Raw genomic sequence first — 26,626 nt, 5'->3', positions numbered from 1 at the left:
TCTTGGCAAATGAAATAAAGCTAAGATGAAACCATACTGAATTAGACCAAGTGACAGTTGTCCTCATAAGAACAGGGCAATGTGGACACAGTTACAAATAGGGAAGACGGCCTTGTGTCGACAGGAGTAGAGACCAGAGTTCTGTTGCCACAAGCCAAGAACACTGAGGACTGCTGACTACCAACAGAAGCTGGATTTAAATGGCCCTGACAACACCTTGATTTCAGACATCTATCCCTCAGAAATGTGAGAGAAAAAGTTTTCATTGTCCTAGGTACTCAATTTGTGATAGTTTGATATGGAAGCCACAAGAACAACCCCCCTCCCATTAAAGATGGACAGACATAAGTCTTTGGACTTTGGTTTCCTTGACTTGACAAAAGATAATGTGTTTCCTGGACGGTACAAGGAACCAGGCACAAATGTGGAAACAGAAGTAACTCACCACGGGACTCCGGCCAATGCTGCACAGGTAGTGAAGGAATCCTTTTGCATGGTAAATGGTTGGTTGGAGATGTGCTTGGGGAGAGAGCCACTGTCTGTTCAAATCCTCCCCTCTCAGTGAGCATCTGTGACTGCAGAAGCAAACAATAAGCAAATAAATACGTATTTAGAAGGAAATAGCTTGAGAAAATGAAACTCAACAAGACAATTACACTAATGAATTCAACTTCCCTTTGACTTCTGCCCAATTGGCATCAGTTCCAGATGTCCAAAAAGCTGAAGATCTGTCCCTTAAACTCCCAGAGTCCTGATTATTCACAGCTCCAAAAGGAACTGGAAACCATACTTGACTTAATGTCAGGTTATCAGTTTTAAGACAAAGTTTGAGAAATGTAGTTTCCCACAATACACAACATGAGAACACATTCAGTGCATTTCTCTAATCTCAAAACCCTTCGAATCTATAAATAATTAAGTTGAGCTCAGTTCAGTCTGAACTGTTGGTTATATCACATATGATATTTCCAGCTGGTCCAATAACTCTGTAAGGTGGATAGTATTACACCCTGATGAAGAGACTGAGACTTGGAAACGATTCAATAAGGGGCCCAAGATAACTGAAGACCAGATCTGTTTGTCTCTATCCCTTATACTCTTTTCCTGATTGTATTGCTTCCCTCCATAGAGATAGTAGATGACTCAAAAGCTTGATATTTACCCAGAATATCAAAGTCCCTTTTCAAAGATAGCATCAGTTATAGTTTGGATTTGGAATGTCCCCAAATGTATTGAAGGCTTGTTGCCCACCCAATGGTACACTCGGGAGGTGATAAAAATTTGAGAAGGCAGGACCTACTTGGAAGAAGTAGGTCACTGTGAGCATGACTTTGAAATGTGCATTTTGTTCCTGGTGCCTGGATTTCCTACTCTCTGCTTCCCAACCACAATGGAGTAAACAGCTCTGCTCTGCCATGCGTCCCCACCATGATATTCTCCCTCATCACAGGCCAATAGTGATGGGGCCTTACAACATGGACTGAAACCTCTAAAACCATGAGGCAAAATAAACTTTTCTTCCCTAAAGTAGATTTTCTCTGGTATTTTTGCCACAACAATGGAAAGCTGACTAACATACCACTGTAGTATATTAGAGTTAGAATGAGCTCAGAATCAACCATTCACTCATTAAGGAATGGTTATACTCACATTCAAAAGTACCAAATTACTTTATAGCTCATTTATAGGACAGGTTCCTGGCAATCATGCTAAAATGGTACTCAACAGGATTAACAAGAAATGTGCTACAGATTAAGAGGATCAGTACAGTATTTCTATCACCTAACTCTGCCAGTGCTCCCCACTTCCCTTCCCAGCATACTTCCATACTCCAGCATATCAAATTGCTCACAGCTTCCTTTGTGCAATTATTTCTGCTGTCCCTTTACCAGGACTCCCAGATCTCCAGCCATTCCCACCTATTTGATTTTTAGGGTACCAGCCTTGCCTCAGAAGATTCCCTGAATTCCCATAAGGTCCACAGGTTACCACACAGAACATTGCATTATGTACTTCTTTTTTTTTTTAGAGAGAGAGAGAGAGAGAGAGAATTTTTTAATATTTATTTTCTAGCTTTCGGGGGACACAACATCTTTGTTTGTATGTGGTGCTGAGGATTGAACCCAGGCCGCACGCATGCCAGGCAAGCGCACTACCGCTTGAGCCACATCCTCAGTCCGCATTATGTACTTCTATTTGTTGCAATAACATCCTGAAGTTCTTTTAATGAGAGTCCTTATAAACCCACTTTGAAATTTTTTTCTTTTTTCTAATTTTTCTTTCTTTCTTTCTTTCTTTCTTTCTTTCTTTCTTTATTTATTTATTTTTGTCTTCTCCATTAGACTGGGAGCTTCCTTGAAGCAAGGACAGTTTCTGGTTGCTATCAAAACTCTAATATAGGAACTCTGTCAGACCTGGTATTTAATAAATAATTTGGAATAGATAAATGCACTAGCAATTAACTGCAGAGTTAGTTACATTTTGTATTTTTAAAACAACCAATCTTATTTTCAATAAATCTTGGGGGAAAAAGAAAGAAGGTTCAGCCTCCTTCTTTTACTACTTTTCAATCTCCATGTTTCTGAAATTATCTTTAAATATTAGTTTCCTGCTGCTTGTCAGCTGGAAAATCTTTAATCATTTATTCTGATTTCACCATGAAAATATTTTGACTTGTGAAATGGTAGGTTTTGTGTCTCTTCCTCTTTGGCTTTTTTGCTCTTGTTTATTTTTTTCTCCTTTCCTCTTCTTAATAGCAATGACTTCTAGACACAGAGGTTATCTATTTCGCCTGGTCACTAAGGGTGCAGATAAAATATGAAGCAGATCTTTAGAACCAATAGCAATAGAAAGGGTCTTGCATACCAGACTTGCTTTTGAACATCTTTTCTGCATTTAAGTTAATTTACTTTCTCATATCAAGATATTTTCAGGCACAATATCCTAAAGTCTCAGGATTCTCTTTAATGGCTCTGTGATTTGCCTTGCCTTGACCTGGATTCCCATCAACACTGGGGATTTTTTTTTCTTTTGTTACACAGTTTGTGATGAAATTAGTTGGTGTTCTTTAAAAGCATTTTTGTTGTATAAATGAAAATGCAGTCATTATAAGCTAGCTAGTGATTCTGTGTTAACACTCTCTCTGTCTTCTTTCCTATGCTCCAAGGAGTACAATTTCAGGGACAGTATCTACATGGAGAAGGTCCACAGGTTACCACACAGCACTAATGCAATTCTAGATTGAAATTCTTCAAAATTTAAAAAAAAAATGAAATTTTGTGCTACAGAAGACTGAGCTTTGATTAAGAAGACCTAGTTCCAATTGCCAGCTCTGTCATTGGTTATGAGATATTGGGGCCTCTCTAAGAGTCAATATTCTCATTGGGATAAAATACAGATATGCCTAACCTACCTCACAGGATTATTTTGAGGTTCAGATGAAATGATATTTTTCCTTATGAGGAACAATCAGGTAAATTATGCAGGTTGAATGGAAGAGAGCAATATCTTTTCTAGGACCCCAAAGGAGAAGCTATGGTCAGTGTTCATTACCAACTGACTAGAGCACACTTAACGGTGGGGTAGTAGAGTTGAACAGAAAATAATTTATGTAAGAAAATAATTCAGAGAAATAATCAACAGAAGTTTCTGATAAGTATTTGGGATGCTAAATAGTGCCAATGAGAGGATGGCATCTAATATTATTTGAGCACCTAGATTGGGAGAGAAATTAGATTAGTGAAAGATACACAGAAGTTAGGAAAGCTGTTAGTTTGGGGAAAGTTTTGTTTGGTTGTTATTTGCTTTGCAGAGGTGGAAGCAATGAATCATTTCATTGGTATAAATGGTTTATGGCTTTACATGATTGCACTGTGTTTAGGGCTCTGTGTTTGGCTGGGATTTTGAGGGTATCTCTGTGTGTGCCTATGGTTTCAGAAGTTCTTATATGCAACTGCAGATTATTACAATATGTACTACATCTAACTTCAGTACTTTTTCTTTTAAAGCAAATCCATTTTTTTCCAATCCCAAACTAATTTGGTATTTTGTTAATAATATCAGAGTTTCCTGTAGTCAGAGGAACTTCTGCTGCTCTTCCCAGGGATTTGTTGTAAGCATTAGAAGATGAAATACACCCCCATCTTATTATCTACTGTAGCATTTCTGCAATGACAGCTGCTCCTTCCATGTGGAGAAAATTAGCAGATGGACAGAAATGACTGGCTGGCAATAAATGCAGTGCCTATAATTTCTGGAAAGGGGTCATCCCTCAAATAGAGTCTGAAATCTTGGTTTGCTTAAGAAGAATAAAGTAGTGATCAATGGTGTCTTTCACCATTAAAAACTGTAAACTCATAAGGAGAAAATAATGCACCTCCTTTTCATTAGTATAGATAGTCATTTGATCCAACTAGTCCTCCTTATTTCTTAAGGTTTAGTTCATTTTAATGAACTTTATATGCTCACAGCAGGCTAGGTACAGGGTACACAATCTCCAGATTGTCCAGGGACATTCCATTTTTAGCCAGGAAGCTCCTACATTCTATGGCATCTCTCAGAAAATCCAAAGTGATATTTGATCTCCCTGTCCAGATTCCTAATTCTAAGAGTTGTTGCAAAACCAGGATCCCTGGCCAGAATTAGCCCTAATTGTTTTGCATTGACTTTGAATGCTTTTAGGTGGAGCTTGTACAATCCATATAGTTCAGGTAACTTTACTGCCTATTCTTCTCTTGAGATCTACACACACACATTATCTGCCTGCTTTTTGAGGCATTTACAGTGTATGTCTAAGAAGTGTCTAAATTTTAAAATTGAAGTTTTTGGTGAGACATATGTTTTTCCCTTAAAGAGGGGGGCAAAAAATAAGAAAATTTGCCTCTGGTATACATGAATATGTCTGTTTTATGACCAAACAAAAACATATTCTCTGAAACTAAAAGAGTGAGTTGGCAGTACCAGTTTCAACTAAAAGATCCCTGTATACGGGCATCTGTATAATATCTGGAGTAAAACACAACCTTAAAGGTCAAACACTCTCAATGGAAACAATGTCACCTAATATTAACTATAGATCTTAATTTGTCTTCCAAGAATGGGAATCACCCAAAGACTGAGAAAAAAGTATTATCACTAAAGGGTTCAGGAAACAGACCCTGAACTACCAGGACTCCAAAAGCAAACAATGGAGCACAAGTCAGAAAAAGAAAGAGGAAAATCAAATCACTTACTAAAAGAGAATTTATAAGGTGCAATCAGAAAAGAAGATGATTCAAAAATCTCCCATCCATCTCTGACTGAAAAATAGAGAGACAGGGCCCATCAGACTGAATGAATGATGCCAGGCTTGATAATATTAAAGCCCCTGCACAGCAAGCTCTGGAGCCTAAAGGGAAGCAGCGTGTTTGAGATTTAGTGAGCGGCTTCATCATTCACTGCACATCCTCTGAACAGGAGGCAGCGAGTGTGCAGGGGGAGAATATCTGTAAAGGCAAAGAGATACATGAAAGCTTCAAGAACAGGGCAGAACAGCATGGGGCCCGTTGGGCCAGACACTGCACCTGAGCTTTCCAAATAAATATTGCTTGAATGGACAAAGGGAAGAAAGAGGAAAAAAACAAAAGGCAGCTTCATTTTAAGGCCTGGTTTGTTGTAAAGCTAAAAACAACCAGGGTTGGCAGGGTTGTGTTATTATGTTTCAAATAGTTTTGTCACTCAAATGCTCAAAGTCAAAAACTGAGAGCAGAGAAAAAAGAGAGACCAAACCCGGCTGTTCCTTCCCACCTTTAGGAACCCAGAAATTGATTAGCACAAGGTTGGTCACCACAGAAGTCGTTAAAAGATGAACCAGAACTGAATAGATGCTGTCCTCATCTTTGTTCAAGATATTGTCCAAAGTAGACATTTGAACATAGATCTGTATAAATCTAATCCACCTGTTCGTTAGTCCTTTGCTCCTCAAAGTACCATTGACAACCAAAACACCAGCAGCACCCATGGGTCCCACCCTGGAATCTGCATTTTAACAAGACACAGAGGGAATTTGGGGGCACATTAGAGTGAAAAAAAGCAGTGCTTTATATGATACCTTAAGGAACTGAGGAAAATTAACATTTGTAATGGAACCAATTTCTTTAAAAGAGGTTTTATTCCCCCAAGCTTCCAGCAGCTAGAATACATAGTATCTGGAATCTCTGGATTCCATCCTAGAAGCTTAAAGAGATCTACACACACACATACACACACACACATGCACACACACACGCACACACCTGTCCATCCCCATTTTCCCTATTATCTTAGTCTTTTGTATATTTTTAGGTGGAGCTTGTACAATCCATACAGTTCAAGTACCTTTACTGCCTAAGAAGAACAACAGAGTGAAGATTAAAATGCATTTTCTTTCAGTTCTATTTTGACAAGACTGATTTCATTCAAATATGCAATGGGGCAATTCAAAAGATCATAAAGAAAAGACAACTTCAGCTTAAATCCCTTCAGAACAGATTAAGGAGTGGGCCAGCATGGCTGCAAATACAGCGCAGCCCTACAATATCACATGCACCATTAAGGAATAGGTTATCAGTTGATTCACATTTTCATACAGTGCTTGATCCCACACAAGAAAGGTATGTGTTCATTGTAACAAGCCAACTCCTGCACTAAGGTCACCAGTCCAACAGCTATCTGTGAAGAATCTGCCAAACACACACATAAGTGAACAGTGAAACCTTAGGCTGTGGCAGCAACTGGCCAGCCAGCTGGCTGTCACCTATCGCAACTGGCTGACATTTCACACCACTAATATAATTTACCAGATGTGGGAAAGGTTAACTTATTTAATTTTTGAAATTTTAAGTCTTTTCTTAACTCTCACAAAATAATGTCAGAATGAGAAAAAAACAAACATTTTAAAAACCAAGAACTAACATTTATTACTATATTAGCAATTGCTAGAAATAAATAAAAAAATAAAAACCCTGAAAAATTTAACACTCATACCTGACAAAGACAATCAACAAAACAAGAACTGATGAATACTGCATATTTGCATATATGCACATACACACAAAAACTCACATTCATTTCTAAAACCAGAAGTTCTAAAAGCTCTCATGGAAATCTCTCACTTAATGGAGAAACAGAACAATTTCCATAGGATCAGGAATAAGGTAAAGATGTCCACCATTATGCAACATGTAACTGCAAGTATTATCTAATGAATTTATATGAGACATCAATGAGCTTCTGAATCAATAAAGACAAAAAAAATCATGTGAACTTGGAGATAGTACTAACATATACCTGAAAAATCCTGGAAGAACAATGATTAACTCAAACAACAGCAGTTCAATAAGGTAGCAGGTTATAATATTAGCATAGAGAACTAAATTTCCAATAGGAGACTAGTTGCATAATTTCCTGCATCCAAAAAATGAAGTACTGTGCATCACTTTTAACAAAAGTATGGTAGCTTCTATGAGCTGATATGGATGGAGATATTTAGGATATACAGTTAAATGATAAAAAGCATATGTAAGAATGAGGAGATAGAAAATCCATGTGCATTTATTCATTTGTACAAAAAATACAAGAACAATGGATCAAATTAATACAATTTATTATCTATGGGGGTAGAAACAGGGTATAAAGGATAAAGAATGTGTGAATGGAAGTGGGGTAGAAAGAGAAAGGGCAAAAGACACTTCTTAGAGCGAATGTTTGTGTATAGTTCCAACTTTTCCAACCATGTTAATATTTTACAAGCTCATATGAATAAATAAATAAATATAATCAAATATTAGAGAACCATGGAGAAAACCCAAATAAATTACAAACATTTATTCATGAACTTAAACTCTATGACAAATAAATAATACTGAGGAAGCAAGAGGAAAAGAACTGAGATAGGTAACTTTGGAAAACAAAATTCTAGCAATAAACTGTAAGCTAAAGACAAAAAGAACAGTATACAAATTTGTTTTTCACAGCAGTATACAATTCCAAGCTAGCAATTCTAAAACAACATTATGTGTATTCTAGGAGTGAGAAAATAAATGAATCAATTATGAATAATAACAACCAGGTTTCTCACTGTCATGGGGAGGAGTTGCAAATAAGCATTAACTCTGCAATATTGTGTTGTAATCAGAAGTATCAGCATGAACTCACAGTTTTTTATGTACTGATAGGTAAATAAAGAAATAGATAAAAACGTGTGTGTATTCACACATCCATTTCATAGCTCTGCCTACTGGGAAAACCTAAAACAATACCATAGTCATAAGAAACAGGTCCAGTGCACAGACCTCAGTTTCTAAGTGCCATTGTTCAAGGAAAGGAATCAGGCTTCTTGGGGGAAATGCCTGCTTCCAAAATTGGGACAGGAAAAGAAGAATATCAATGTGATATATCAGTATGTCTCCAGAAAATAAGGAAGAACTCAAAAATAATGGTGACATGTTGAAATGACACAGAGATCAATTATAAGGAGACCATGGTGGCCGAATATGGTCAAGATGTGACAATAAAATAAACAATAATAATAGATCATAATTCATGGAATAAATCTAATCTTCATGTATTCATATTGATATAAATAAGGGGAGAAGGAATAGCTCTCCATTTCAGTAGAATTCCAGTTGGAAAATATGGAAGGAGTGAGGAAAATAAAAAGTATCATTTGGCAAACATCATAGTAATTGCTTCAAATAAGAATCATCACTGGATGGGAAAGTTAGTGGGTGAAAGTATCATGAGGGACACATCCTTTACATGGACTCAGGGTATCTCCCCCACAAATACTTAATAATTCTGAAGGGGAAAATATCAGTTTTATGCTGTAGAAGGTAGGTAGATAGCACTTCAATCAATCAAAGTTAGCATCACCATGAGTGAGACATATCCATTCCACAATAATGCACTGAGAGAGGCACAAGATCACTAGTGTGGGTAGTAGTCTTGCCAAGACCACAACCTATTTATCATGTGGAAGCACCAAGCAACCCCATATTGAAGGTGTATTCTACAAATCACTTATCAGTACTCTTCAAATATGTCAAATTCAGCAAAAGAAGATTGAGGGACAATTCTAGACTGGAGGAGAATGAAAAAATATAACTGTCAAATGCAATGCCGTCATCCTGGAAAAGGACATTACTGAGACAATTATGAAAGTATGAATGATGTATATAAATTCTAGCATATTAATTTTAATTTCCTAATTTTAATTATTATATGGATATGTAAAACATTGGCATTTGAGAAAGCTGAGTGAAAGACACAATTTTTATACCATGATTGTTCCTTGTGAAAGTTATACATATGTAAGAGTTTAAAAAGGTTACCATTTAAAAAATAGAAATTCTGTAATTCATAAAAAAAAACAACATAAGTAAGAATTAGAAAAACTCAAAAATTCAGAAATTATTTGACAACAACAAATGGTGAGAAAAAATAAAATATCATCTTGTAAATGAAATCCAGCCTAGAAAGAACACAAGAGCTAATAAACAAGACAAATAATGCCATAAGACAGAAATAATGTGAAGTGAAAGACATTTTTTTTTAATTCTAAGAAAATGAAGCCATTTAGAATTTGAGGCAATGGGATCAATATTGAAAATAGGCAAGGAATGTCTAGCACACAAATATCAATTCCTAAAAAAGAAAAGTGAATTCTAATATATCTCTAAGGATCAGGAAAAAAAAACACTACATTCAGCAAACTCTCATGAAATAATAAAAAAAAAATCAAAATGACATATCAAAACTGAATTCCCCACGCAAAGACACTTCGCAGGGAGAATTCCAATTTTATTGCAAAAAGCTGTGTGCTTATATAGAACTAAGGGGGAGATGGTAGGGCTTAGATAAATGGCAGGCAACCCATTTATTGGCAAGTTCTTCCAGATATCAGCTCCGGAGCCCAGGAATTAGTTCTCATTGGGGCTAAGGTTCCCCACCAGCAAGATTTGAAATTGGCGCCGGCGGGAGACTCACACGGGCGGGAACTTTTTGCACCACTGCAGAAAAGAAGAAGGTAGGAAGAAGAGGTCCTTAGGCACCATGTTGGGGTTTTTTCTCTGGGGTATGGCTGCCGTTTATACTTTTCCCAACAAAAACAATGTGTTAGGTACCTGAGTCCATACTGATCCAGAACAATTAATACCAAGACACTGTCTGAGAATATCACTGGATCGTAAAGAAAAAGAAAACTATTGGTAATCCAGGTGATAAGAGAGTATGTTCATATAGGAAAGACTGAATTATGCTTTTTTGATGACAACACTTTAGAAAAAAATTGAATGGGGACAGTCAAAGTATTATGGAAGATATTTAAAGAAAGAAAATATGAGACATCTATTTTATATCTAGTCAAACTGACCTGCAAATTTAGAGAGGTACCAACAAATTATTATCCACATTTAATTAGCCTGTCTTTAGAGATAACTAGGCTAAAAGCTCAGGCAAGCAAAATGACTAGAGATATGAACACTTTCAATTTTTAAAAAAAATATTTTTTTTAGTTGTAGATGGATACAACTTTATTATTGTTTTTTTTTAATGTGGTGCTGAGGATCGAACCCAGTGTCTCACATGTGCTAGGCAAGCACTCCTGAAGCTACAACCTCAGCCTGAACATTTCAATTTCTGTGAAAGTAATATGGGAATACGGCTCCCTCAGAACTTATTGTAAATTATTGTAATGGTTTGATCCACCCCGAAACTTAGCCCCTGAAAAAAAAAAAAAAAACAGTGACTTGTCCATTTCTGAGTCCACCAAATCTGAAAGAGTACCTCACCCATAGAAATCATTGAATAAACATATGTTAACAAAAGCAAAATAGAATTTAATTATGTTTTTAGATGTCCTAAATGAAAGGTGCTCAATGAATGTTTGTTAAATCAAAAGCAATTTAAAAAATTAAAAAGCAAAGTAGGCGTTGAGGGCATAGGTCAGTGGGGGGGGAGGGAGGGAGGGAGGAAGGAAGGAAGAAAGAAAAGCAAAATAAATGGTTTGGACACCACAAGAGCCAAAACACATTATTCTCAACATTCATTTTTATTTTTATCTTGATTGTCATCGTTGTCACATAAAATAAATGGATAGTTATCATATTTCACTGAAGATTAAAAGTTTCTTCCCTGTGAAAAACAAGTGAGGTCCACTTCATCCTTTTAGGCCAGATATCACAAACTATTCTTCCTCCTCCTTCCCATTATCACCATCACCACCCTCTTCCTCACAGCCATCATAGCTGCCATTCACTGAGCTCTCATTATATACCATAGCTTTCATTAGTTACTCATAAGAATCATCTCCATTAATCTTCACAACAATCCTGTAGGCATTTGCAATTGTAACACCAGTTTTTCAAATGAGGAAACAGAGGATTAGAGACATTTAAGTAACTGACCTAAGACCACACAGCCAGTTTACCTTCTGAATTGGAGTACACTCTGCAATACAGAAGAAGGTTATTTACAACATGTCCCAAAGTCTCAACCGCTTTGTAAGTATTTAATCCAGTGCCTTCAAGGGATAAATGATGGGGAAGAAATGCACAGAAGGGAAGGACCTGGAGTTGCCACACACACACACACCAAACAGTACCTCTCAGCTTCTGTCTGACTTGCACATTAAACTTTTGAAATTAGATTTTGTTCAAAGAAAGGATTTTACTGCTTGATGTTTTAAAAATTGATGTCCTATGAATCTGATACATGACTTGAACACCTTAGAAATCTTGACATCTTTGTCTCCAGTTTCTTATATGTAAAATTAATAGTCCCCTTCACATTTGACAAGTTGATGTAAAAAAATGGTTGATATTCAAAAGACAAAAATATCGTATCAAAAACATGTTATTCACTCCTTCACAAAACATTTGTTGTCCAAATAAAACACCTACTATGTGTCAGATACTATGCTTATCCTGAGGATCATAACAGTGAGCAAGCTCTCCAAGGCATTTACGTGCCAGGGATAATTACCAAGTGGCAGCTCAAGGCAGATATCATGTCTGTCTTGTCTGTTCCTCTCTCAACACCAACAAAGCACAGTGATCAGCATGTGACAATGAACTAATTCATCTTTATCTAAGGAACACATGAAATTCAACTCCCTAGCCTAGTGCTGTCAGAATATTGCTTCTCGGATAGTCAATATCTAAATTAAACCAATAGTGCCTTTTTTGTATATTGTCAATTCAAAAGATTTAATTATGGAATACCAATTATTCCTGATTATCTTTGTCTGAGATAGGGCCTTCTCTATGCTGCTATACTCAGCTTTTGATTAAAAGTCACTGTATTTTCCTTACTAGAGAGAAACAATAGAAAAACTTCACAGCAAGGTCAAAGCCACTGACATCAAGAAAAATATTTTTTTATATATAAAGCTGTAAAGGGAGTTCTATTCTCCTATCCAAAATGCAAAAGTTGTGATACAGAAGTTTACTGCTGAGATCTCTCAAAGATGACCAGAAATTGAAGTCCTTTAAATGAACTGTAGGACCCAGAATATACTTTTTTTTCCTGGGAGAAAAGAAAATTCATAAGCAGTTTACTTGTTTCTTTTTCCTATGCCTCAGAGGCTTCTTTCATATTAAGGTGATGTTTCATTATGGACCAAAAAGCAGACTGGACCTGTACATGTCCCTGATGAGTTCATCAAGCCAAAAAATATCTTTAGAGAGTCACAAGTCTTCCCCTTCCTACTGACTCTAGAGGCAGGAAAGTGATTCTGCTCTTCCTCCAGAGGATGTCACTGTGTTTAACACTGGCATATAATAAAATCCCCATGAGTGTCCTGGGGCAAGGAACATAAGTGCAGAAAAGTAATCTGCTGATTGAGGATTTCAGTAGCTAGAAAACATTCATCCTGTCCCCTGAAAGCAAGGCTGACTGCCAATACCATCCTAGGAAAAGGAATGGAAAGAGTTATCCTGGAACTTTGAAGCACCTTTTCCTTGAAGTCCTAGAGGAAGAAAATGGAAAGACAAGAAAAGTGGCACTCAGAGTGCAGAAGAGAAAGTCAGGAAACAAAGTGAGCCTGAGTCTTGGCTTTGACCTTGCTACCATGTAATCTTAGGTAAGTTTCTTTAATTTTGCTTGGTTCACAGTTGTTATTTGCAATACGGTATTAGAATGCTCTATCTCCATCTCAAGGGACTTTCTCCTTCAGAATCCATAATTCTAAGACATGCAAAAGGAAAGAGAAAGTTACAGAAGAGGAAAAGACGGGAGAAGAGGCAGGACAGAGGATTTGGTCATTGAAACACAAATTCATAAGGAGAAAACTGTCCAAGATTTATCACTTCATGTCCAGAATACACCAACTACTTCCTCCTTCATTTTCTCTCCTGTCTCTGGTGTTTCTTTCTCAATACAACATAATTCTAAACTGATATTCAAATTCTTCTAATGCCTCTCATCATCTAAAGGAGGATGTGAAAACTACATTGACCCACATTCAAACTTTTCTACAAACTGGTTTCAACTCACCTACCAGCTTAGTCTTCTATTACTGCCCCTAACACAAACCCACTCCTACAAGTCAGTCAGGTTTCCTTGTCATTCCCAGAATAGTTTGTGGTCTCTCAACTCTCAGAGCCTCTCACCTGCCCACAGAACCAAGTCAGCAGCCCCCATCCTTTTCTGCTCTTTCATTCTTAGTCTAACCTTCGGGAAACTTCTCAAGTCCTGGCCCTTTCTTGGGTCTTTCTTCGACTATTTTAATCCATAGCAACATCCCCAACCTCTAAACTTACTTGAGAAAACAAAATGGTGTAAAGTTCGCACAGGTATCCCCAGTTAGCCTGTGTTCTTTAAGTCTGATTTTACCATTTGCTATATAAATTCAGCCACAATATTCACTTTGATAACTTTCAACCTCTACCTTAGAGTAACATTCATGTATAACACACAGGATATTTTCTCTTAAAATTAAGTGACATTACACACTGAAGGCACTTGCAAAATGCCACATTGTTACAGTTTGGATCTGAAATGTTCCCCAAAGTCTCATGTGTGGACGGCTTGGTCCCCAGTGAAGCAATATTCAGACTTGGGGAAGTGATTGGATAATGAAGGTTCTAATCTCATCAATGAATTAATCCCTTGACAGATTTATAACTGAATGGATTATTTATTGGGAGACCATGGAAAATGTTGGAGGTGGGGATTAGTTGAAGGAGATAAGTCACTAGGGGCATGCCCTAGAAGGGGATATTTGGTCCCCAGCTCCTTCCACTCTGTCCATCTGCTCCCTGGATGTCTTGAGATAAGCAGGTATCTTCTAGCACACCCTTATATCAGGATGTTTCCACCTCACCACAGGTCTAAAAGCAATGGAGTCAACTGACAAGGAAGGAAAGCTTGAAACTATGAACTAAAATAAAGCTTTACCCTCCTAAGTTGTTTTCTCAGAAGTTTAGTCACAATGGAAAGCTGACTAATACACCCATCATCAGTGATCAACAAACATTGGCATTTTTAAAGCAAATCTCAGCACTAACTTTTACATCACCATCAAATTTTGCCCAGAGCTTTTATTTAACCACAGATTTAGATTAAAAATCACTGGAGGAGAGTATTGCATCTTATATGTTATGAATCTGCTTCAATACTTATCATCATGTCCTATATTTAACGGATCTCAGTAACAACTTGTTATATAAAACCTTAGGTATACATTAGACTATCAGTATTGGTCTTTCTTGAGATTTTCATATACTAAAATAAAAATCAGAGAGAATAAAGATTATATTTATAATGTAATCCTAAAAAAACAGTCTCTATTTAATATTTGAAGAAACTGGGGTTCAAAAGGTTTATGTACCTACTCATGATCACATTTTTTTTAATCAAGAATTTGAACATAGGTCTTTCCCCAAATGAAAACAAGTGACCTGCAGAAAGTCTGGAAATGTCTTTACCTAAAAAGTGATCTTCTAGTGTCTTGTCTTCTTCCTTATTTGTCCCTATTCTTTCTTGACATGACTCCATTCCATTTTATTACTGAGAAGCTTCTGCATTGGCTTGAATCTTCACCAAATTCTCTATGTTGTTCAGCTGAATCACACATACACCCATAATTTCAGGAAATTAAAAGTCAAATAACTATTTTTAGCTTTCATAAACAAAGAAGGTAAGAGGAGCAATGGTCTATTTTCTATTCACTCTGAATAACTCTTTCTTTCACTTGGCTGCTCAAGTTAAATACTTCGTTATCTTGGATGTATACTTATCTCACACACTTAATCCTCCCCAACAGCAAATGTTACATAACAGTCCCTGCCTTCCAATGTGTGAAAACCATTACAACTTGCCATGTTGATTACTGACACTTGGGCCAGGTTACCATCAACTCTTACCTGGACCACTGCAAGGGCCTCTCAACTGCTTCCACTCTTGACCACCCCTAAACATCTTTATCGTGGTCAAATTTTCATAGAATAGCCTGATGCTGTGTCATTTCTCTAATGTAATCCTCTGGCCCCAATCTCATTCTAAATGAGATTCATCCTTAAAAGTTCTATACTAACTGGCCCCTAGCTACCACCCTGAATTAATCTATCTCTTACCTTCCCTTTGCTTATATCAATTATCAAACACTACTTGTGTTTGTGTCTCAAACATATCTCTTATTCATGGTGTTTCCATTTACTCTTTCATCCACCTGGAAGTCTCTTTCCCCAAATATACATGGATTATACTTTCAGGTTTCTGCTATGTATCATTTTATTAGAGAGGATCTTTTCCCCACCTCCTCCAACCCATTGCTCTCTAATCTCTTGCATATTATTTTCTTCATTACACTTAGCATCACTGTGTTACATATATACCTCTAGTTTAATGTTCTGTTATCACTGCTAGCGTCCCGGTTCTAAGATAATATGTGCCTTACCTGTTTTGCTCAGCAATTGTACTCCCAGCTACAAAAGCAATTCATGCCACAGAGCACTCATTTTACAAATAGAGAGTGAATGAATGGATGGATGAGAACACAAATGAATGAATTTCCTAATCTCTGGTTTCTGAAAAGCAGTTTCATGAACTGAGTATATTTTTCATTTAGAATAGGGATGGCTCAATATGGATGTGGTGCTCATACTTCCTCCCTGAAACGGTCAGATTCCCAGGTTTGTTAATGATGAAGAAGTAAATCCAATCCTTTTCAGTGGTCCAGCTCTATTAAAGATAGTGCTTTAAAAGTTTTAAGTTAGTTCACTTTAACTTTTTCCCACTAAGATAAATGGGTTTTATCCTGCATAGATTGGTTACATCCTTTTTTTCAGGGAATCATTTTAATAATATGAGAAATCAAAATATACTTATAGTGAGCTCTCATGGATCAGGAAAACAGTTATCTTAAATCTGCTGAATATTTAAAGCTTCAATATAAACATAGTTAATATGACTTTTATATGTCTTCATCAATGATAAAAATTGTCAAAATAATATTTCATAGGTAAATTTATCCAGTGTAAGATAATGACTGTTTTCCTTCTTTCTCACCTTCCATCCATTATGAGAAAACCTCAAATCTTTAAAAATAAAATATAGTCAATTATTTGTCCAATTCCAATATTTTTAGTCCAAGAAAAGAAGAAATCCTCTAGATACTGTTGCTCTCCTCCCTCCCAGGTTCCAGATTGGGTAACCACAATTATCAGGAAGGGGTTGTTTTCTCCTTCACTCTGTCATCTGTTCTGAATTTACATTTTACTGGGCTCTGTCAGGTATAGTGTAGCAGATGGCAAGTGAAATCCAATTAGTGGTGTCTCACAAGTTGTGTCAAGACTCTTCAATTAAGGCTTTTGTTGAGAAGTCATTGGACAAGTGTTAGCTCTGTTCATAGGCAAAAGGAATCAGCAACACTGATTCTTTGTCTGACCTGTCTCAAAGTTTGCTGAATGAAAACAGACAAATTCCCAGGGGCATTTTTCAAATAAATAAATAAATAAAAATAACAAGGCAATTGCTGAATATTATAACTGTCTGAGGCAGTGGGTGATAGGTAGGCAAACAATGGGCATACCATAGAACTTCAAACTAAGAGCAGGAGGAAGAAGTATCTACAAGATATTTGAATTTTTTTTTATTTATTCCTGGGAATTTGCATGCATGGTATACTGTATGTATACTTGGGCTGTACATACCCATAGAGGACTTGAAAAGTCCCTAAATTCTCATCCGTGTCTAACCTTAGGATTTGAAGGGGAGAAAGTAAAGTTATCCATTTTCTGACTGTTGAAGACATGCCCCACCCCACAACTTATCAATTTCAGGAAATTAAGAAAATCTCTGTCTAATCATTAGAAGACCACTAAGTTCCCTGAACACAAACTTCAATGGTCACACATGACAAAGAGCACACCCTTTATAAAATTAATTAAAAAATCACTAAATAAAGAATCCTGGGGTAGAGGAAGAAACTGTTTTTCAAAATTGCTACATTATGTGTCTAAATTATAGATATTTCATAAAATTATACACATATTTGTATATATGCATTTTGTAAAAGAACCAAAGTATGGCCTGCACACAGGAAATAAAGCAGTTTGTAGAAACACCCCAATGGAAGTTCAGATATTGGACTTGGTATAAGGACTTAAATCAGCTATCATAGATATATTCAAAGATCTAAAGAAAATCAGGTATGAAGAACTAAGGAAAGCGTAAGACTGATGTTTCAACAAATAGAGACTATCAACAAGAAGAAAGCAAATATATAAAATAACCCAATAGGCACTTGAATTGCAAAGTACAATAGATAAAAGGAACAATTCATGGAGGTCCTCAACAAAAGATTTGAGTAGACAGAGCAATATTCAGTGACTTGAAGGAAGGCCAAATGAGATTTCCAGTTTCATGAAAAGAAAGTAAAAAAAAAGGTGAAAAAAATAGCCAAGTCAGAGACCATGAGGACTCCATTAAACACACCAACATAATCATACTAGGAGTTTCAGAAGGAAACTAGAAAGAAAAAACAAGACACAATGAACAGTCCAAGAAATAATGACTGAATTCTTCATAAATGTGATATACACTCAAATAACTCATCTAACTCCAATAAAACTAAACTCCTAATGTCCACATCTGGATATATCATAACTTAAATGCCAAAAGACAAAGAGTATTTTGAAATCAGTAAGAGAGAATTGAGAGATCTACAATGAGAGTGATTACTGATATTTCTTCAGAAACAATGGAGACCACAAGTCAGTGTGATAATACACTTGATATGGACAACAAGAATTTTATATGTAGCAAGATTGTCCCCTAAAAAATTTGAAATTATGACAGTTACAGATAAACAAAAAATAAATAAGTTCATTATTAACAAACCTGTTACACAAGAAATAGTAAATAGAGAAAAGTACACTAGACCAAAACAAGAACTCACGTGAAAAAAAAGTAAAAGCACTGATAAAGGTAACTACACAAGTGTATTACTTTTCATGACTATGACCAAAATACCTGAGAAAAACAACTTATTGAAGGAAAGGGTTTTTTGGCTCATGGTTTCAGTCCTCGGAAAGCTGTCTCTATTGCTCTGGGATGTAGACAAGGCAGAACATTATGGGAGTGGTTACTTGTGCCAGAGGTGGCAGCTTACCCCATGGTAGTTCAGAAGAAGAGAGAGAGGGGAAGGGACCAGGGACAAGATAAAGTTTTCAAGGGCATGCCCCCACGGACCCACTCCTTCAACTAGGTCCTATCTCCTACAGTTTTCACTACTTCCCAATAATGTCATCAAATGATCCACCACTGATGAGGTCAGAGTCCTCATGATCCAAGTTTTTGGGACCAAGCCTTCAACACATGAGACTTCAGGGGACATTCCAGATCCAAAACATAACAATCAGTAAATATAAAAGGTAATATAAATGTATTTGTATTTTAACCTTTCCATCTGATTTAAAACTCAACTAGAAAATAAATGATTATACATTTTGATGATGTGCAAGCAATGTATAAAGATGAGTTTTGTATGATAACACACAAGATAGGGGAGGGAATAAAACTATATAAAGGAAATACTTTTGTGCTACTGTAATTGTATCAAAATAAACTAGATTATTATATATCATTGTGTAATTGAAATCCTCAGGATAAACAGTTAGAAAAAAAATTAATTAAAATAGTATACTAGATAATATTTATTAACACAAACACAACAGTAATGAAGAAATGGAAGAATAGAAAAATACAAGTATAGAAAAATAGCAGTGTAACAATAAATAATAATTCATCAAACATGAATGTATTAAGCTATTTAATCTAAAGATTGAAATTAGAAGAATGAAATTTTTTTCTTTCGATTATAACCTTACTATGAGAGATACGTTACATATTTAAAGATGAGTTAAAAGTAGAAAAATATATGTCATGCAAACATAGTAAATAGAGTGACCATACTATTTTCAGACAGAATAGACTTCAACTCCAAAACCATTAAAAAAAAAACATGTAATGATAAATGGTTAATTCATCAAGAAGCTATAATAATTGTAAATATGTGCACACCTATTTAAAAAAGCACAATAATTGTAAACATGTGCACACCTATAAAAAAAGAACAAAGGAAAAGCCAACAGGAATGAGTCAAGAAACAGACAATTCAACAGTAGATGAAGATTTTAGCTCCCACTCTCAGTAATAGTGCAACTGGGCAGAAGAACAAAATGGAAACATCAGACTCATATAATATTATGAACCAATTAGATTTACAGACATCCATGGAACATTTGGTCCAATAACAGTAGAAAGAAGCTTCTTCTCCTGTGCACAAAGAGTTTTCTCCAGGATGGACCTCCTGATAGGCCACAAAACAACATAGATAATATTTAAAAATCATTTCTTTGATCAATCATAAATAAACTTAGAAATCAATAGCAGAGGGAAATTTAGGAAATTCACAAATTCAAGAAATTAAACAAAAGTGCCCCTAAATAATCAATGGGTCAAAGAAAAAAATCACAAGGGAAATTAGAAAATATTTTGAAATGCATGAAAATGGAAACAGGGCATATCAAAAGTTACAGAATATAGTGAAATCAGCGCTTAAAGAAAAACATATATTTCCTAGTGACTATATTAAAAGAGAAGAAAAATGTCATATCAATAAAATAATCCTCCACCTTAAGAAACTATAAATGATAAAGAAATCCAAAATAAGCAGAAGACTAGGAATAAAGATGAGAAGAGAAATAAATGAAATAGAAAGTGAAAAAAACAATAAAAGTCAATGAACTATTCATATTAGCCAAACAGTGGAAACAAGACAAATGTCTGTCAAGTGATAAATGGGTAAACAAATCTAGTAAATCTATAAAACAAAATATTTTTGAGCCATAAGAATGAATAAATTACTAATACATCCAACAATATTTTAAAGATGAATCTTAAAAATATGATGCTAAGTAAAAAAGGCAGACATAAAAGGCCATGTATTTTATGATACTATTTATATAAAATGTTCAGAATAGGAAAATCCGTGGAGACAAAAAGTACATTAATGATTGCCATGGGCTAAGAGAAGAGGAAAGTGGGCAGCAATTGCTAATGGTTTTCTTTTGGGGTAATGAAAATGTACTGGAATTAGATAATGGGGCTGATTGTACCACTTTGTGAATATATTTTTAAAACATTTAATTTTATATTAAAATAGATAAATTATATGGTTATGTGAATTATAGCCCTATTTTTTGTTTCTTTCTCTCTTTTTTTTTTCTTACCAGGGATTGAACCCAGAGGCACTCAACCACTGAGCCACATCACCATCCATTTTTTTTTATATTTTATTTAGAGACAGGGTCTAGCTGAGTTGCTTAGAACCTCACTAAGTTGCTGAGGCTGGCTTTGAACTCTCGATCCTCCTGCCTCATTCTCCTGAGCTACTGGGATTAAAGCCATGCACCACCGTACCCAGCAATAGCCCTATTTTTTAAATTATAAGAGTTGTGCCAAGTAGATTCCCTGTTCCAGATACACCATTATTCTTTTACTCTTTCACCATATGTACTTAATGGGATTTGGAATAACCAGTCCTTAACCTCCCTGCCCTTCCTGTGAATCTCCAGCTGTCGTTACAACCACAATTTGTAACTTCTCTGAAACCAATGATCTTTAGGAAGTCATGGGGCAAAGAAAAAGACTCCCTCCTTAAACCTATGCCTCATAAAAGGAATTTGGGGGACTTACTCCATTAGCTGGCCCCATTAAGTTCTTAAGTCTTATCTATGCAATGGGCATCTGTCTACCGACTTTTTAGGAAACAGTACCCCTTTCTTCAGTTGTCCTTTTTGTCTGGCAAGTCATCAAAGTCACATGCCCCACAATATCTCAGCTTCTTGTAGCTAAAATAGCTCAGGCTGATGACTGACAAGCTGCTTCCATAACCAACGGTGTCACACTTGAAGAGCTGCTAGGCATTTGCTGATGACTTCCCTAGTGCTATCATATGATGTTAATTAATTTGATTTCTCTGAAGAGGAAAGAACAGTCTCCTGTTCCCCTCTGTTTGCACAATGAAGTGCTTCTGCTGCATACCTGAAACTTGTGTCTGCCACTGCTAACCAGGTCACCACTTTCAATAAACACCTTGCCAGCAGCTGAAGATGGCAGGATGATTTATTTACAAGTTTAGCTTCCTTTAATGCATTTTAAATGCTCACCTTTTACTAGCTAAATCCATACCTAAAACCTCATTCTCTGGGACTAGTCCAAAATTGAACTATAACACCAATTAATGTAGGTTGCCTTCTATGTTTGACATTGCACAGCAAATAACTTCTATCCAATGTGCAATCCTTCTTTCTAGTCTGAATCAGCAGTCTTTAAAGTTCCTAGCAGGCAATCACTTTATAATCCTTTCCATAGATCAGATTCTTGCACTGGGAATTTCTGAACTTTCAGAACATTCCTTGTTTAAGCTCAACTTTCTTGGTCCTACTTCGCTTTATTCTAAAATTTAGAGCCACAGAACACCACTCTTCTGAAACCTACAACCTGCCATCTGTTGGAACTCCAGCCCAGCCAATGTTTCCTGGCCTCCTGCTTCTCTAAGGAAAGAATAATCTTTAACAAGTTTTTCTCTTTTAAAGAAAAATAATCATTAGTTCCTTTGCTGGTAACTGTTGTTTATCAAATATCTATATAGGCATAGAATTTCTAGGACAAACATAATTGTAACTAACCATTTTTACTAAATATAAACTTTGTTTTCTATGTACCAGGAGAGGTTCTTTACTCTTCTCACTTAAAACTTGAGAGAGTTATGTTTAAAACTAAAGTCCTGTTCTGGTGGACTTGGGTGAAACCCTGTAGGTATCTATCTATTTCTCTCTGTGTAGACAGGAAGTCTAGCACACAGGCCATTCATGAAGATGAAGACATGCTGCTCCAAGGTCTTACCTGTTTCCCTTCAGAAAACAAAGTTGTGTAAATTTCCTTATGTCTGTGTTCCTTAGGGGCAGTGTAATCCAGAAAAGGAAAATTCAAGCTTGTATTTTAGCAATTGCTATGGGAACCATACATGCTTTTTCATTTCCTTAAAAAAGGCCTACCCAGGTTCTAGACTTTTCTCCTCAGAGTTTTGCACAAAACATGAAATAAGGGAATATTCTATTTTTCCCAAATTGGTAATGGTGACTATCTCTTCAAAGGATAAACTATTCTTTATCTTGACTATTCTTTCAAAGGATAAACAAAATAAAATATACCTTGCAATTCTTCAGAACTATAGGAAAATATTAAATTATGGACATGGAAACATTTTAATCAATAAAAGAATTATATAAATGCAAAATTATATTGTTATCATTACTTGAAGTTTTAATCTCACATCCAGTTTCTAAGCCTAACAATCTATGAAATCATGTGACACATCAGGGAGAAAAGTTGGGTAGCATAGTGAACATCTGGTTCAAATTTCTCACCCCTGGGTGAGAAGAAATTTGTCATAGCTGAAAAACTTGGGCAAATTCTGATTCTAAATTATTCAGTTTTGTTGAAGAAGCATTTATGGAGCAACCTCTTTGTGCCAGGTACTGAGAAAGGCACTAAATATACTCAAACGCAAAAGTGCCTAGGACACAGTCCCAACTAATTCCCAGCCTAGTTGTTGAGGCCTGCCAACCAAAACCCATAAATATGTGAAGGAGATAAAACAGGGATATGGAAGCAATTAATTCTGAATTGGGGGTCAATTATAAAGAGGAAAGCGTAGCAGCCATTTATAATTACAAGTTAATGTGTTATGTCTCCCTGGGATATTTCTAATTATGAAATGAAGGACTCTATCTTCTCTTAATAGAATTTCCAAAGTCTGTAAAATCTTAATAGAGAGGATTTTTGTCTAAACTCAGAAGATTTACTATATGCACTCATCCATTATACCTCCAGGGATCCCCTTCTAAAACTACTGTAAAGGATTTGAAAAATATTTATAAGCCTTCAAACAAAAAGAAAGTAGGAGAGGAGATGACAACAGACAAGAAATATCTAAATACTGGGAGATTGAAAGCAGATGGTCTATCTGTATGTGATTTAGCAACTCGGAGTTCTCTCAAACTTATATGCCAGAGGAAGCAAGCCAATTTACATGAGAAAAAGGTCAGGAATTGGGTGCACCAGGTATTGCTGAATGTGAGATGTACAGAAAGTTGGCAAGCATAGAAGGATTGGTTGAAAGTCTGCGTGAGGAAGAATCAGAAACCCTTGTCTCATTCTCTAGGTCACAAGACTAAGCAATGTCCCTTCACCTTCCATGTCAGAAGTCTGTCAGTTTATTCCCCAGTGATTGAGCTGTTCAGCTCCCCCAAATAAGGTCATCAGGCACAGCTGGAGAAAAGATATGGTGCCCTGCAGAAGCCAGGACACATTACAATGAAAAGAAAAAAAAAAAATAACGGCCTTGAAAATTATCAACAAGTAGAGACACCCATCAGTCAAAGGAATGGGAGTTTCACTGTGAGCAGATTGAACATTAGTGACAATAATCAACAGAGGCAATGGAGAAATATTTTCAAGAGCTGAGGGAAAACACTTGTTAAATAAGAATATTGTACCTTGATAATGTATCATTCAAATGAAGATGAAAATTCTTTCAGACACAAAGTGAAGTTCAGTTTCCTTCTCATTCATTGGTAATAAAAGAACTACTAAAGGATGGACTTTGGTTAAGATGCCAAACAAAAACAGAGTGGAGAGAGAGTAAATGAAATGCAATTGGTAAATTTGTATAATTAACATAAAATAGCATTATTTGTTTCAAATAAGCAATATTTAAATTAAAAAGAATATCAAGGGGGCTAGGGATGTAGTTCAGTGGTGGGTGTTTGCCTAGTATGCACAAAATCTGGGTTCAATCTTTAGCACTACAGAAAATTCAACCAATCAATCAAGAAAGATGAAAAAAAGTGATGGTTGGTTAAGGTTGTTTTGCTAATGTTCCTATGTCATTCGGAAAAATATAGAGATACTGCTTGACTTTAGATGATGTAAGGAACGAAATTAAAATTAAAGATTTATTTAAGGTTGTGATGATATTTCACAATATATGCCTATATCAAAACACCATGGTGGATATCATAAATATATTCATTTTTATTTTCCAATTATGTCTCAATAAAGCTAGGGAGAAATATATTTTATTTGTATTAATGTCATGTACTTCTAAGAGACAGGAAATCTTATTTCTTGTGTGACAGCTATATGAATATTTGTTTTGTGATCCTTTATTTGTCCTGGGCAAGTTTATGTGTATATATTGCACTGGGATATTTGTAATTAAATAAGACTTTTAAAATAAATAAAAATATAATTAAGTACTTTCCAAACTGGTGAAGAAGAAAAACAAAGAATTTTTTTTTTAAAATATATAATCCAAGGAAGGTAGATAAGGAGAGGTTTAAAATGGAAGTTAAAATAATGATGACAAATAAATAGCATTAAAAAAGATAGGAGAGATTAATCATAATTGAATATAAATTATAATAAATGTAAAATTAATCTATTAAAAGACCCTAATATTGGATTTTCTTTAGAAAGATAGTTGCATGATCTTTGTAAGATGCATACTAAATTATGAGAAAGAGTTTGAACTTTAAAAGTTAAGAAAATTTGCTAGACATATTTTTACCTTGTATTGCAATAGTAGTATTGGGGAAGAGGTAGAATTTGGGACAAAAACTTTCAATAGGATAAAAGAGTCCCAAGGAAATAATGTTGGAGTATTTTTAATAAACTATCTTCAGAGAGTGAATGATCAAATAGGAAAGAAAGGGATACATTTTTTTATTGTTGTTTAAAATAGAAACCCTAAAGCAAACATGTAAAGTATTAAATTTTGTAAATTTTAACAAATTTAACAAATTAGCATTAGGTTGAATTGTGTTCCTCACATTTAGCAATGTTTATTACTTTATGTTTGATTTATTTTATAAATAAACAAAACATATGAGTGGTAATGGCTCTTGGTGCACCTCCATGAAATAATAATTACTGGGGCTTAGTTTTCAAAGCTCAGTGCTCCAAAGTAAAGGATAAAATATATTTGTTTTTTTAAAGCAAGAATAGTTCTAAAGAGAATATGAACCAAAAATGCTGGGTCATACTTTATGATTAGACAAAAAAAAAAAAATTGCTGGTGATTCTAAGGTAAAGTGCCCATGAGTAAGTGATCAACAAGTCAGCAGTGGAGAGACTATGCCAAGATCAGGGTGGCTAGGCAGAAAGATGTGCTGTAATCAGGATCTCATAGAGGAGTAGTTCCATAAAACTCCTTTATCAAATTACAGCTGCAGAAACTGAGGGAGCATGGGAAAGGAGGAACTCAGGTAGTTACGGCACTGAGAAGCCTTAGTACTAAATCTCATTCATTAAACTTGAGGAAATATGATCTTCCTCTAAGAGTTTACAGAAGCTAAGCAGGGCACAGGAGTGGGCCCCTTACTTCTACCACAACTATATCCTGCTAATGAGGATACCAAACATAAGATATATATTGGGTTAACCATTATTTCTCCACACCTAAACACAGGCTCATTCCACACTAAAGTCCAGGTCTGAACACATGACCTGGGTCTAGCCATTCAGAGTGCCATATTTACTCACATAATGATTGGTTCATAGCTATCCACATGACTAGAGTTGTGCCAATCAAAACCCTTCCTATGACTTGTGTTAAAAATATGTTGGAAGAGGGACCCTCTCCTGAAACCACTGAAACCTATGCTTAGCTGAATCTTCTGGTGATTATCTTTTCTACTATCTGGGAAACACTCAGAAAAGAGAAATGGGAGGGGTGGAAAGTGTGGGGCGAGAGAGGAGAGGAAGCCCAGGGTCCTCTTGCATTTTTCCGATTCTTGAGTACCGATTCTCTTTTGACATAAGCTACTTTTTGTGAGTTGCTCTCGTTGATTTTAATTTTTAAAAAAGGTTTTTGACTTTACTATCCCAGCCATAAAAATCAGGCAAAAACTCTGGTACTAGCTGAAGAAGACTTTTCATGGCAAATGAATGTGCCGGTGCAGAAGCAGGCTGCCATTCCCAGGGTGGCTGTACATTTTTCAGGGTCATACCTTTTTAACTTTGTGATCAATGGCACAGG

The 26,626-nt window shown here is 35.8% G+C and overlaps 1 protein-coding gene across 2 annotated transcripts in view; it reads right to left on the bottom strand.

Moving 5' to 3' along the window:
• The window catches only part of Agbl1 (AGBL carboxypeptidase 1), a 719,307-nt gene that overhangs the window by 376,106 nt on the left and 316,575 nt on the right, over positions 1 to 26,626 (bottom strand). For both annotated transcript variants that reach the window (XM_046439390.2, XM_058577088.1), the window contains exon 17: positions 446 to 575. In XM_046439390.2, coding sequence (XP_046295346.1) covers positions 446 to 575 — 130 coding nt within the window. The remainder of the gene's footprint in view (positions 1 to 445; positions 576 to 26,626) is intronic.

The sequence above is a fragment of the Marmota monax genome, unplaced genomic scaffold (genome assembly GCF_021218885.2).
Source record: "Marmota monax isolate L192 unplaced genomic scaffold, Marmota_monax_Labrador192_F-V1.1 WCK01_AAM20220418_F8-fsc00005, whole genome shotgun sequence".
Classification (NCBI taxonomy): Eukaryota; Metazoa; Chordata; class Mammalia; order Rodentia; family Sciuridae; genus Marmota; species Marmota monax.
Note: the sequence above shows the minus strand (reverse complement) of the source record. Positions and strands in the feature narration are given on the sequence as shown.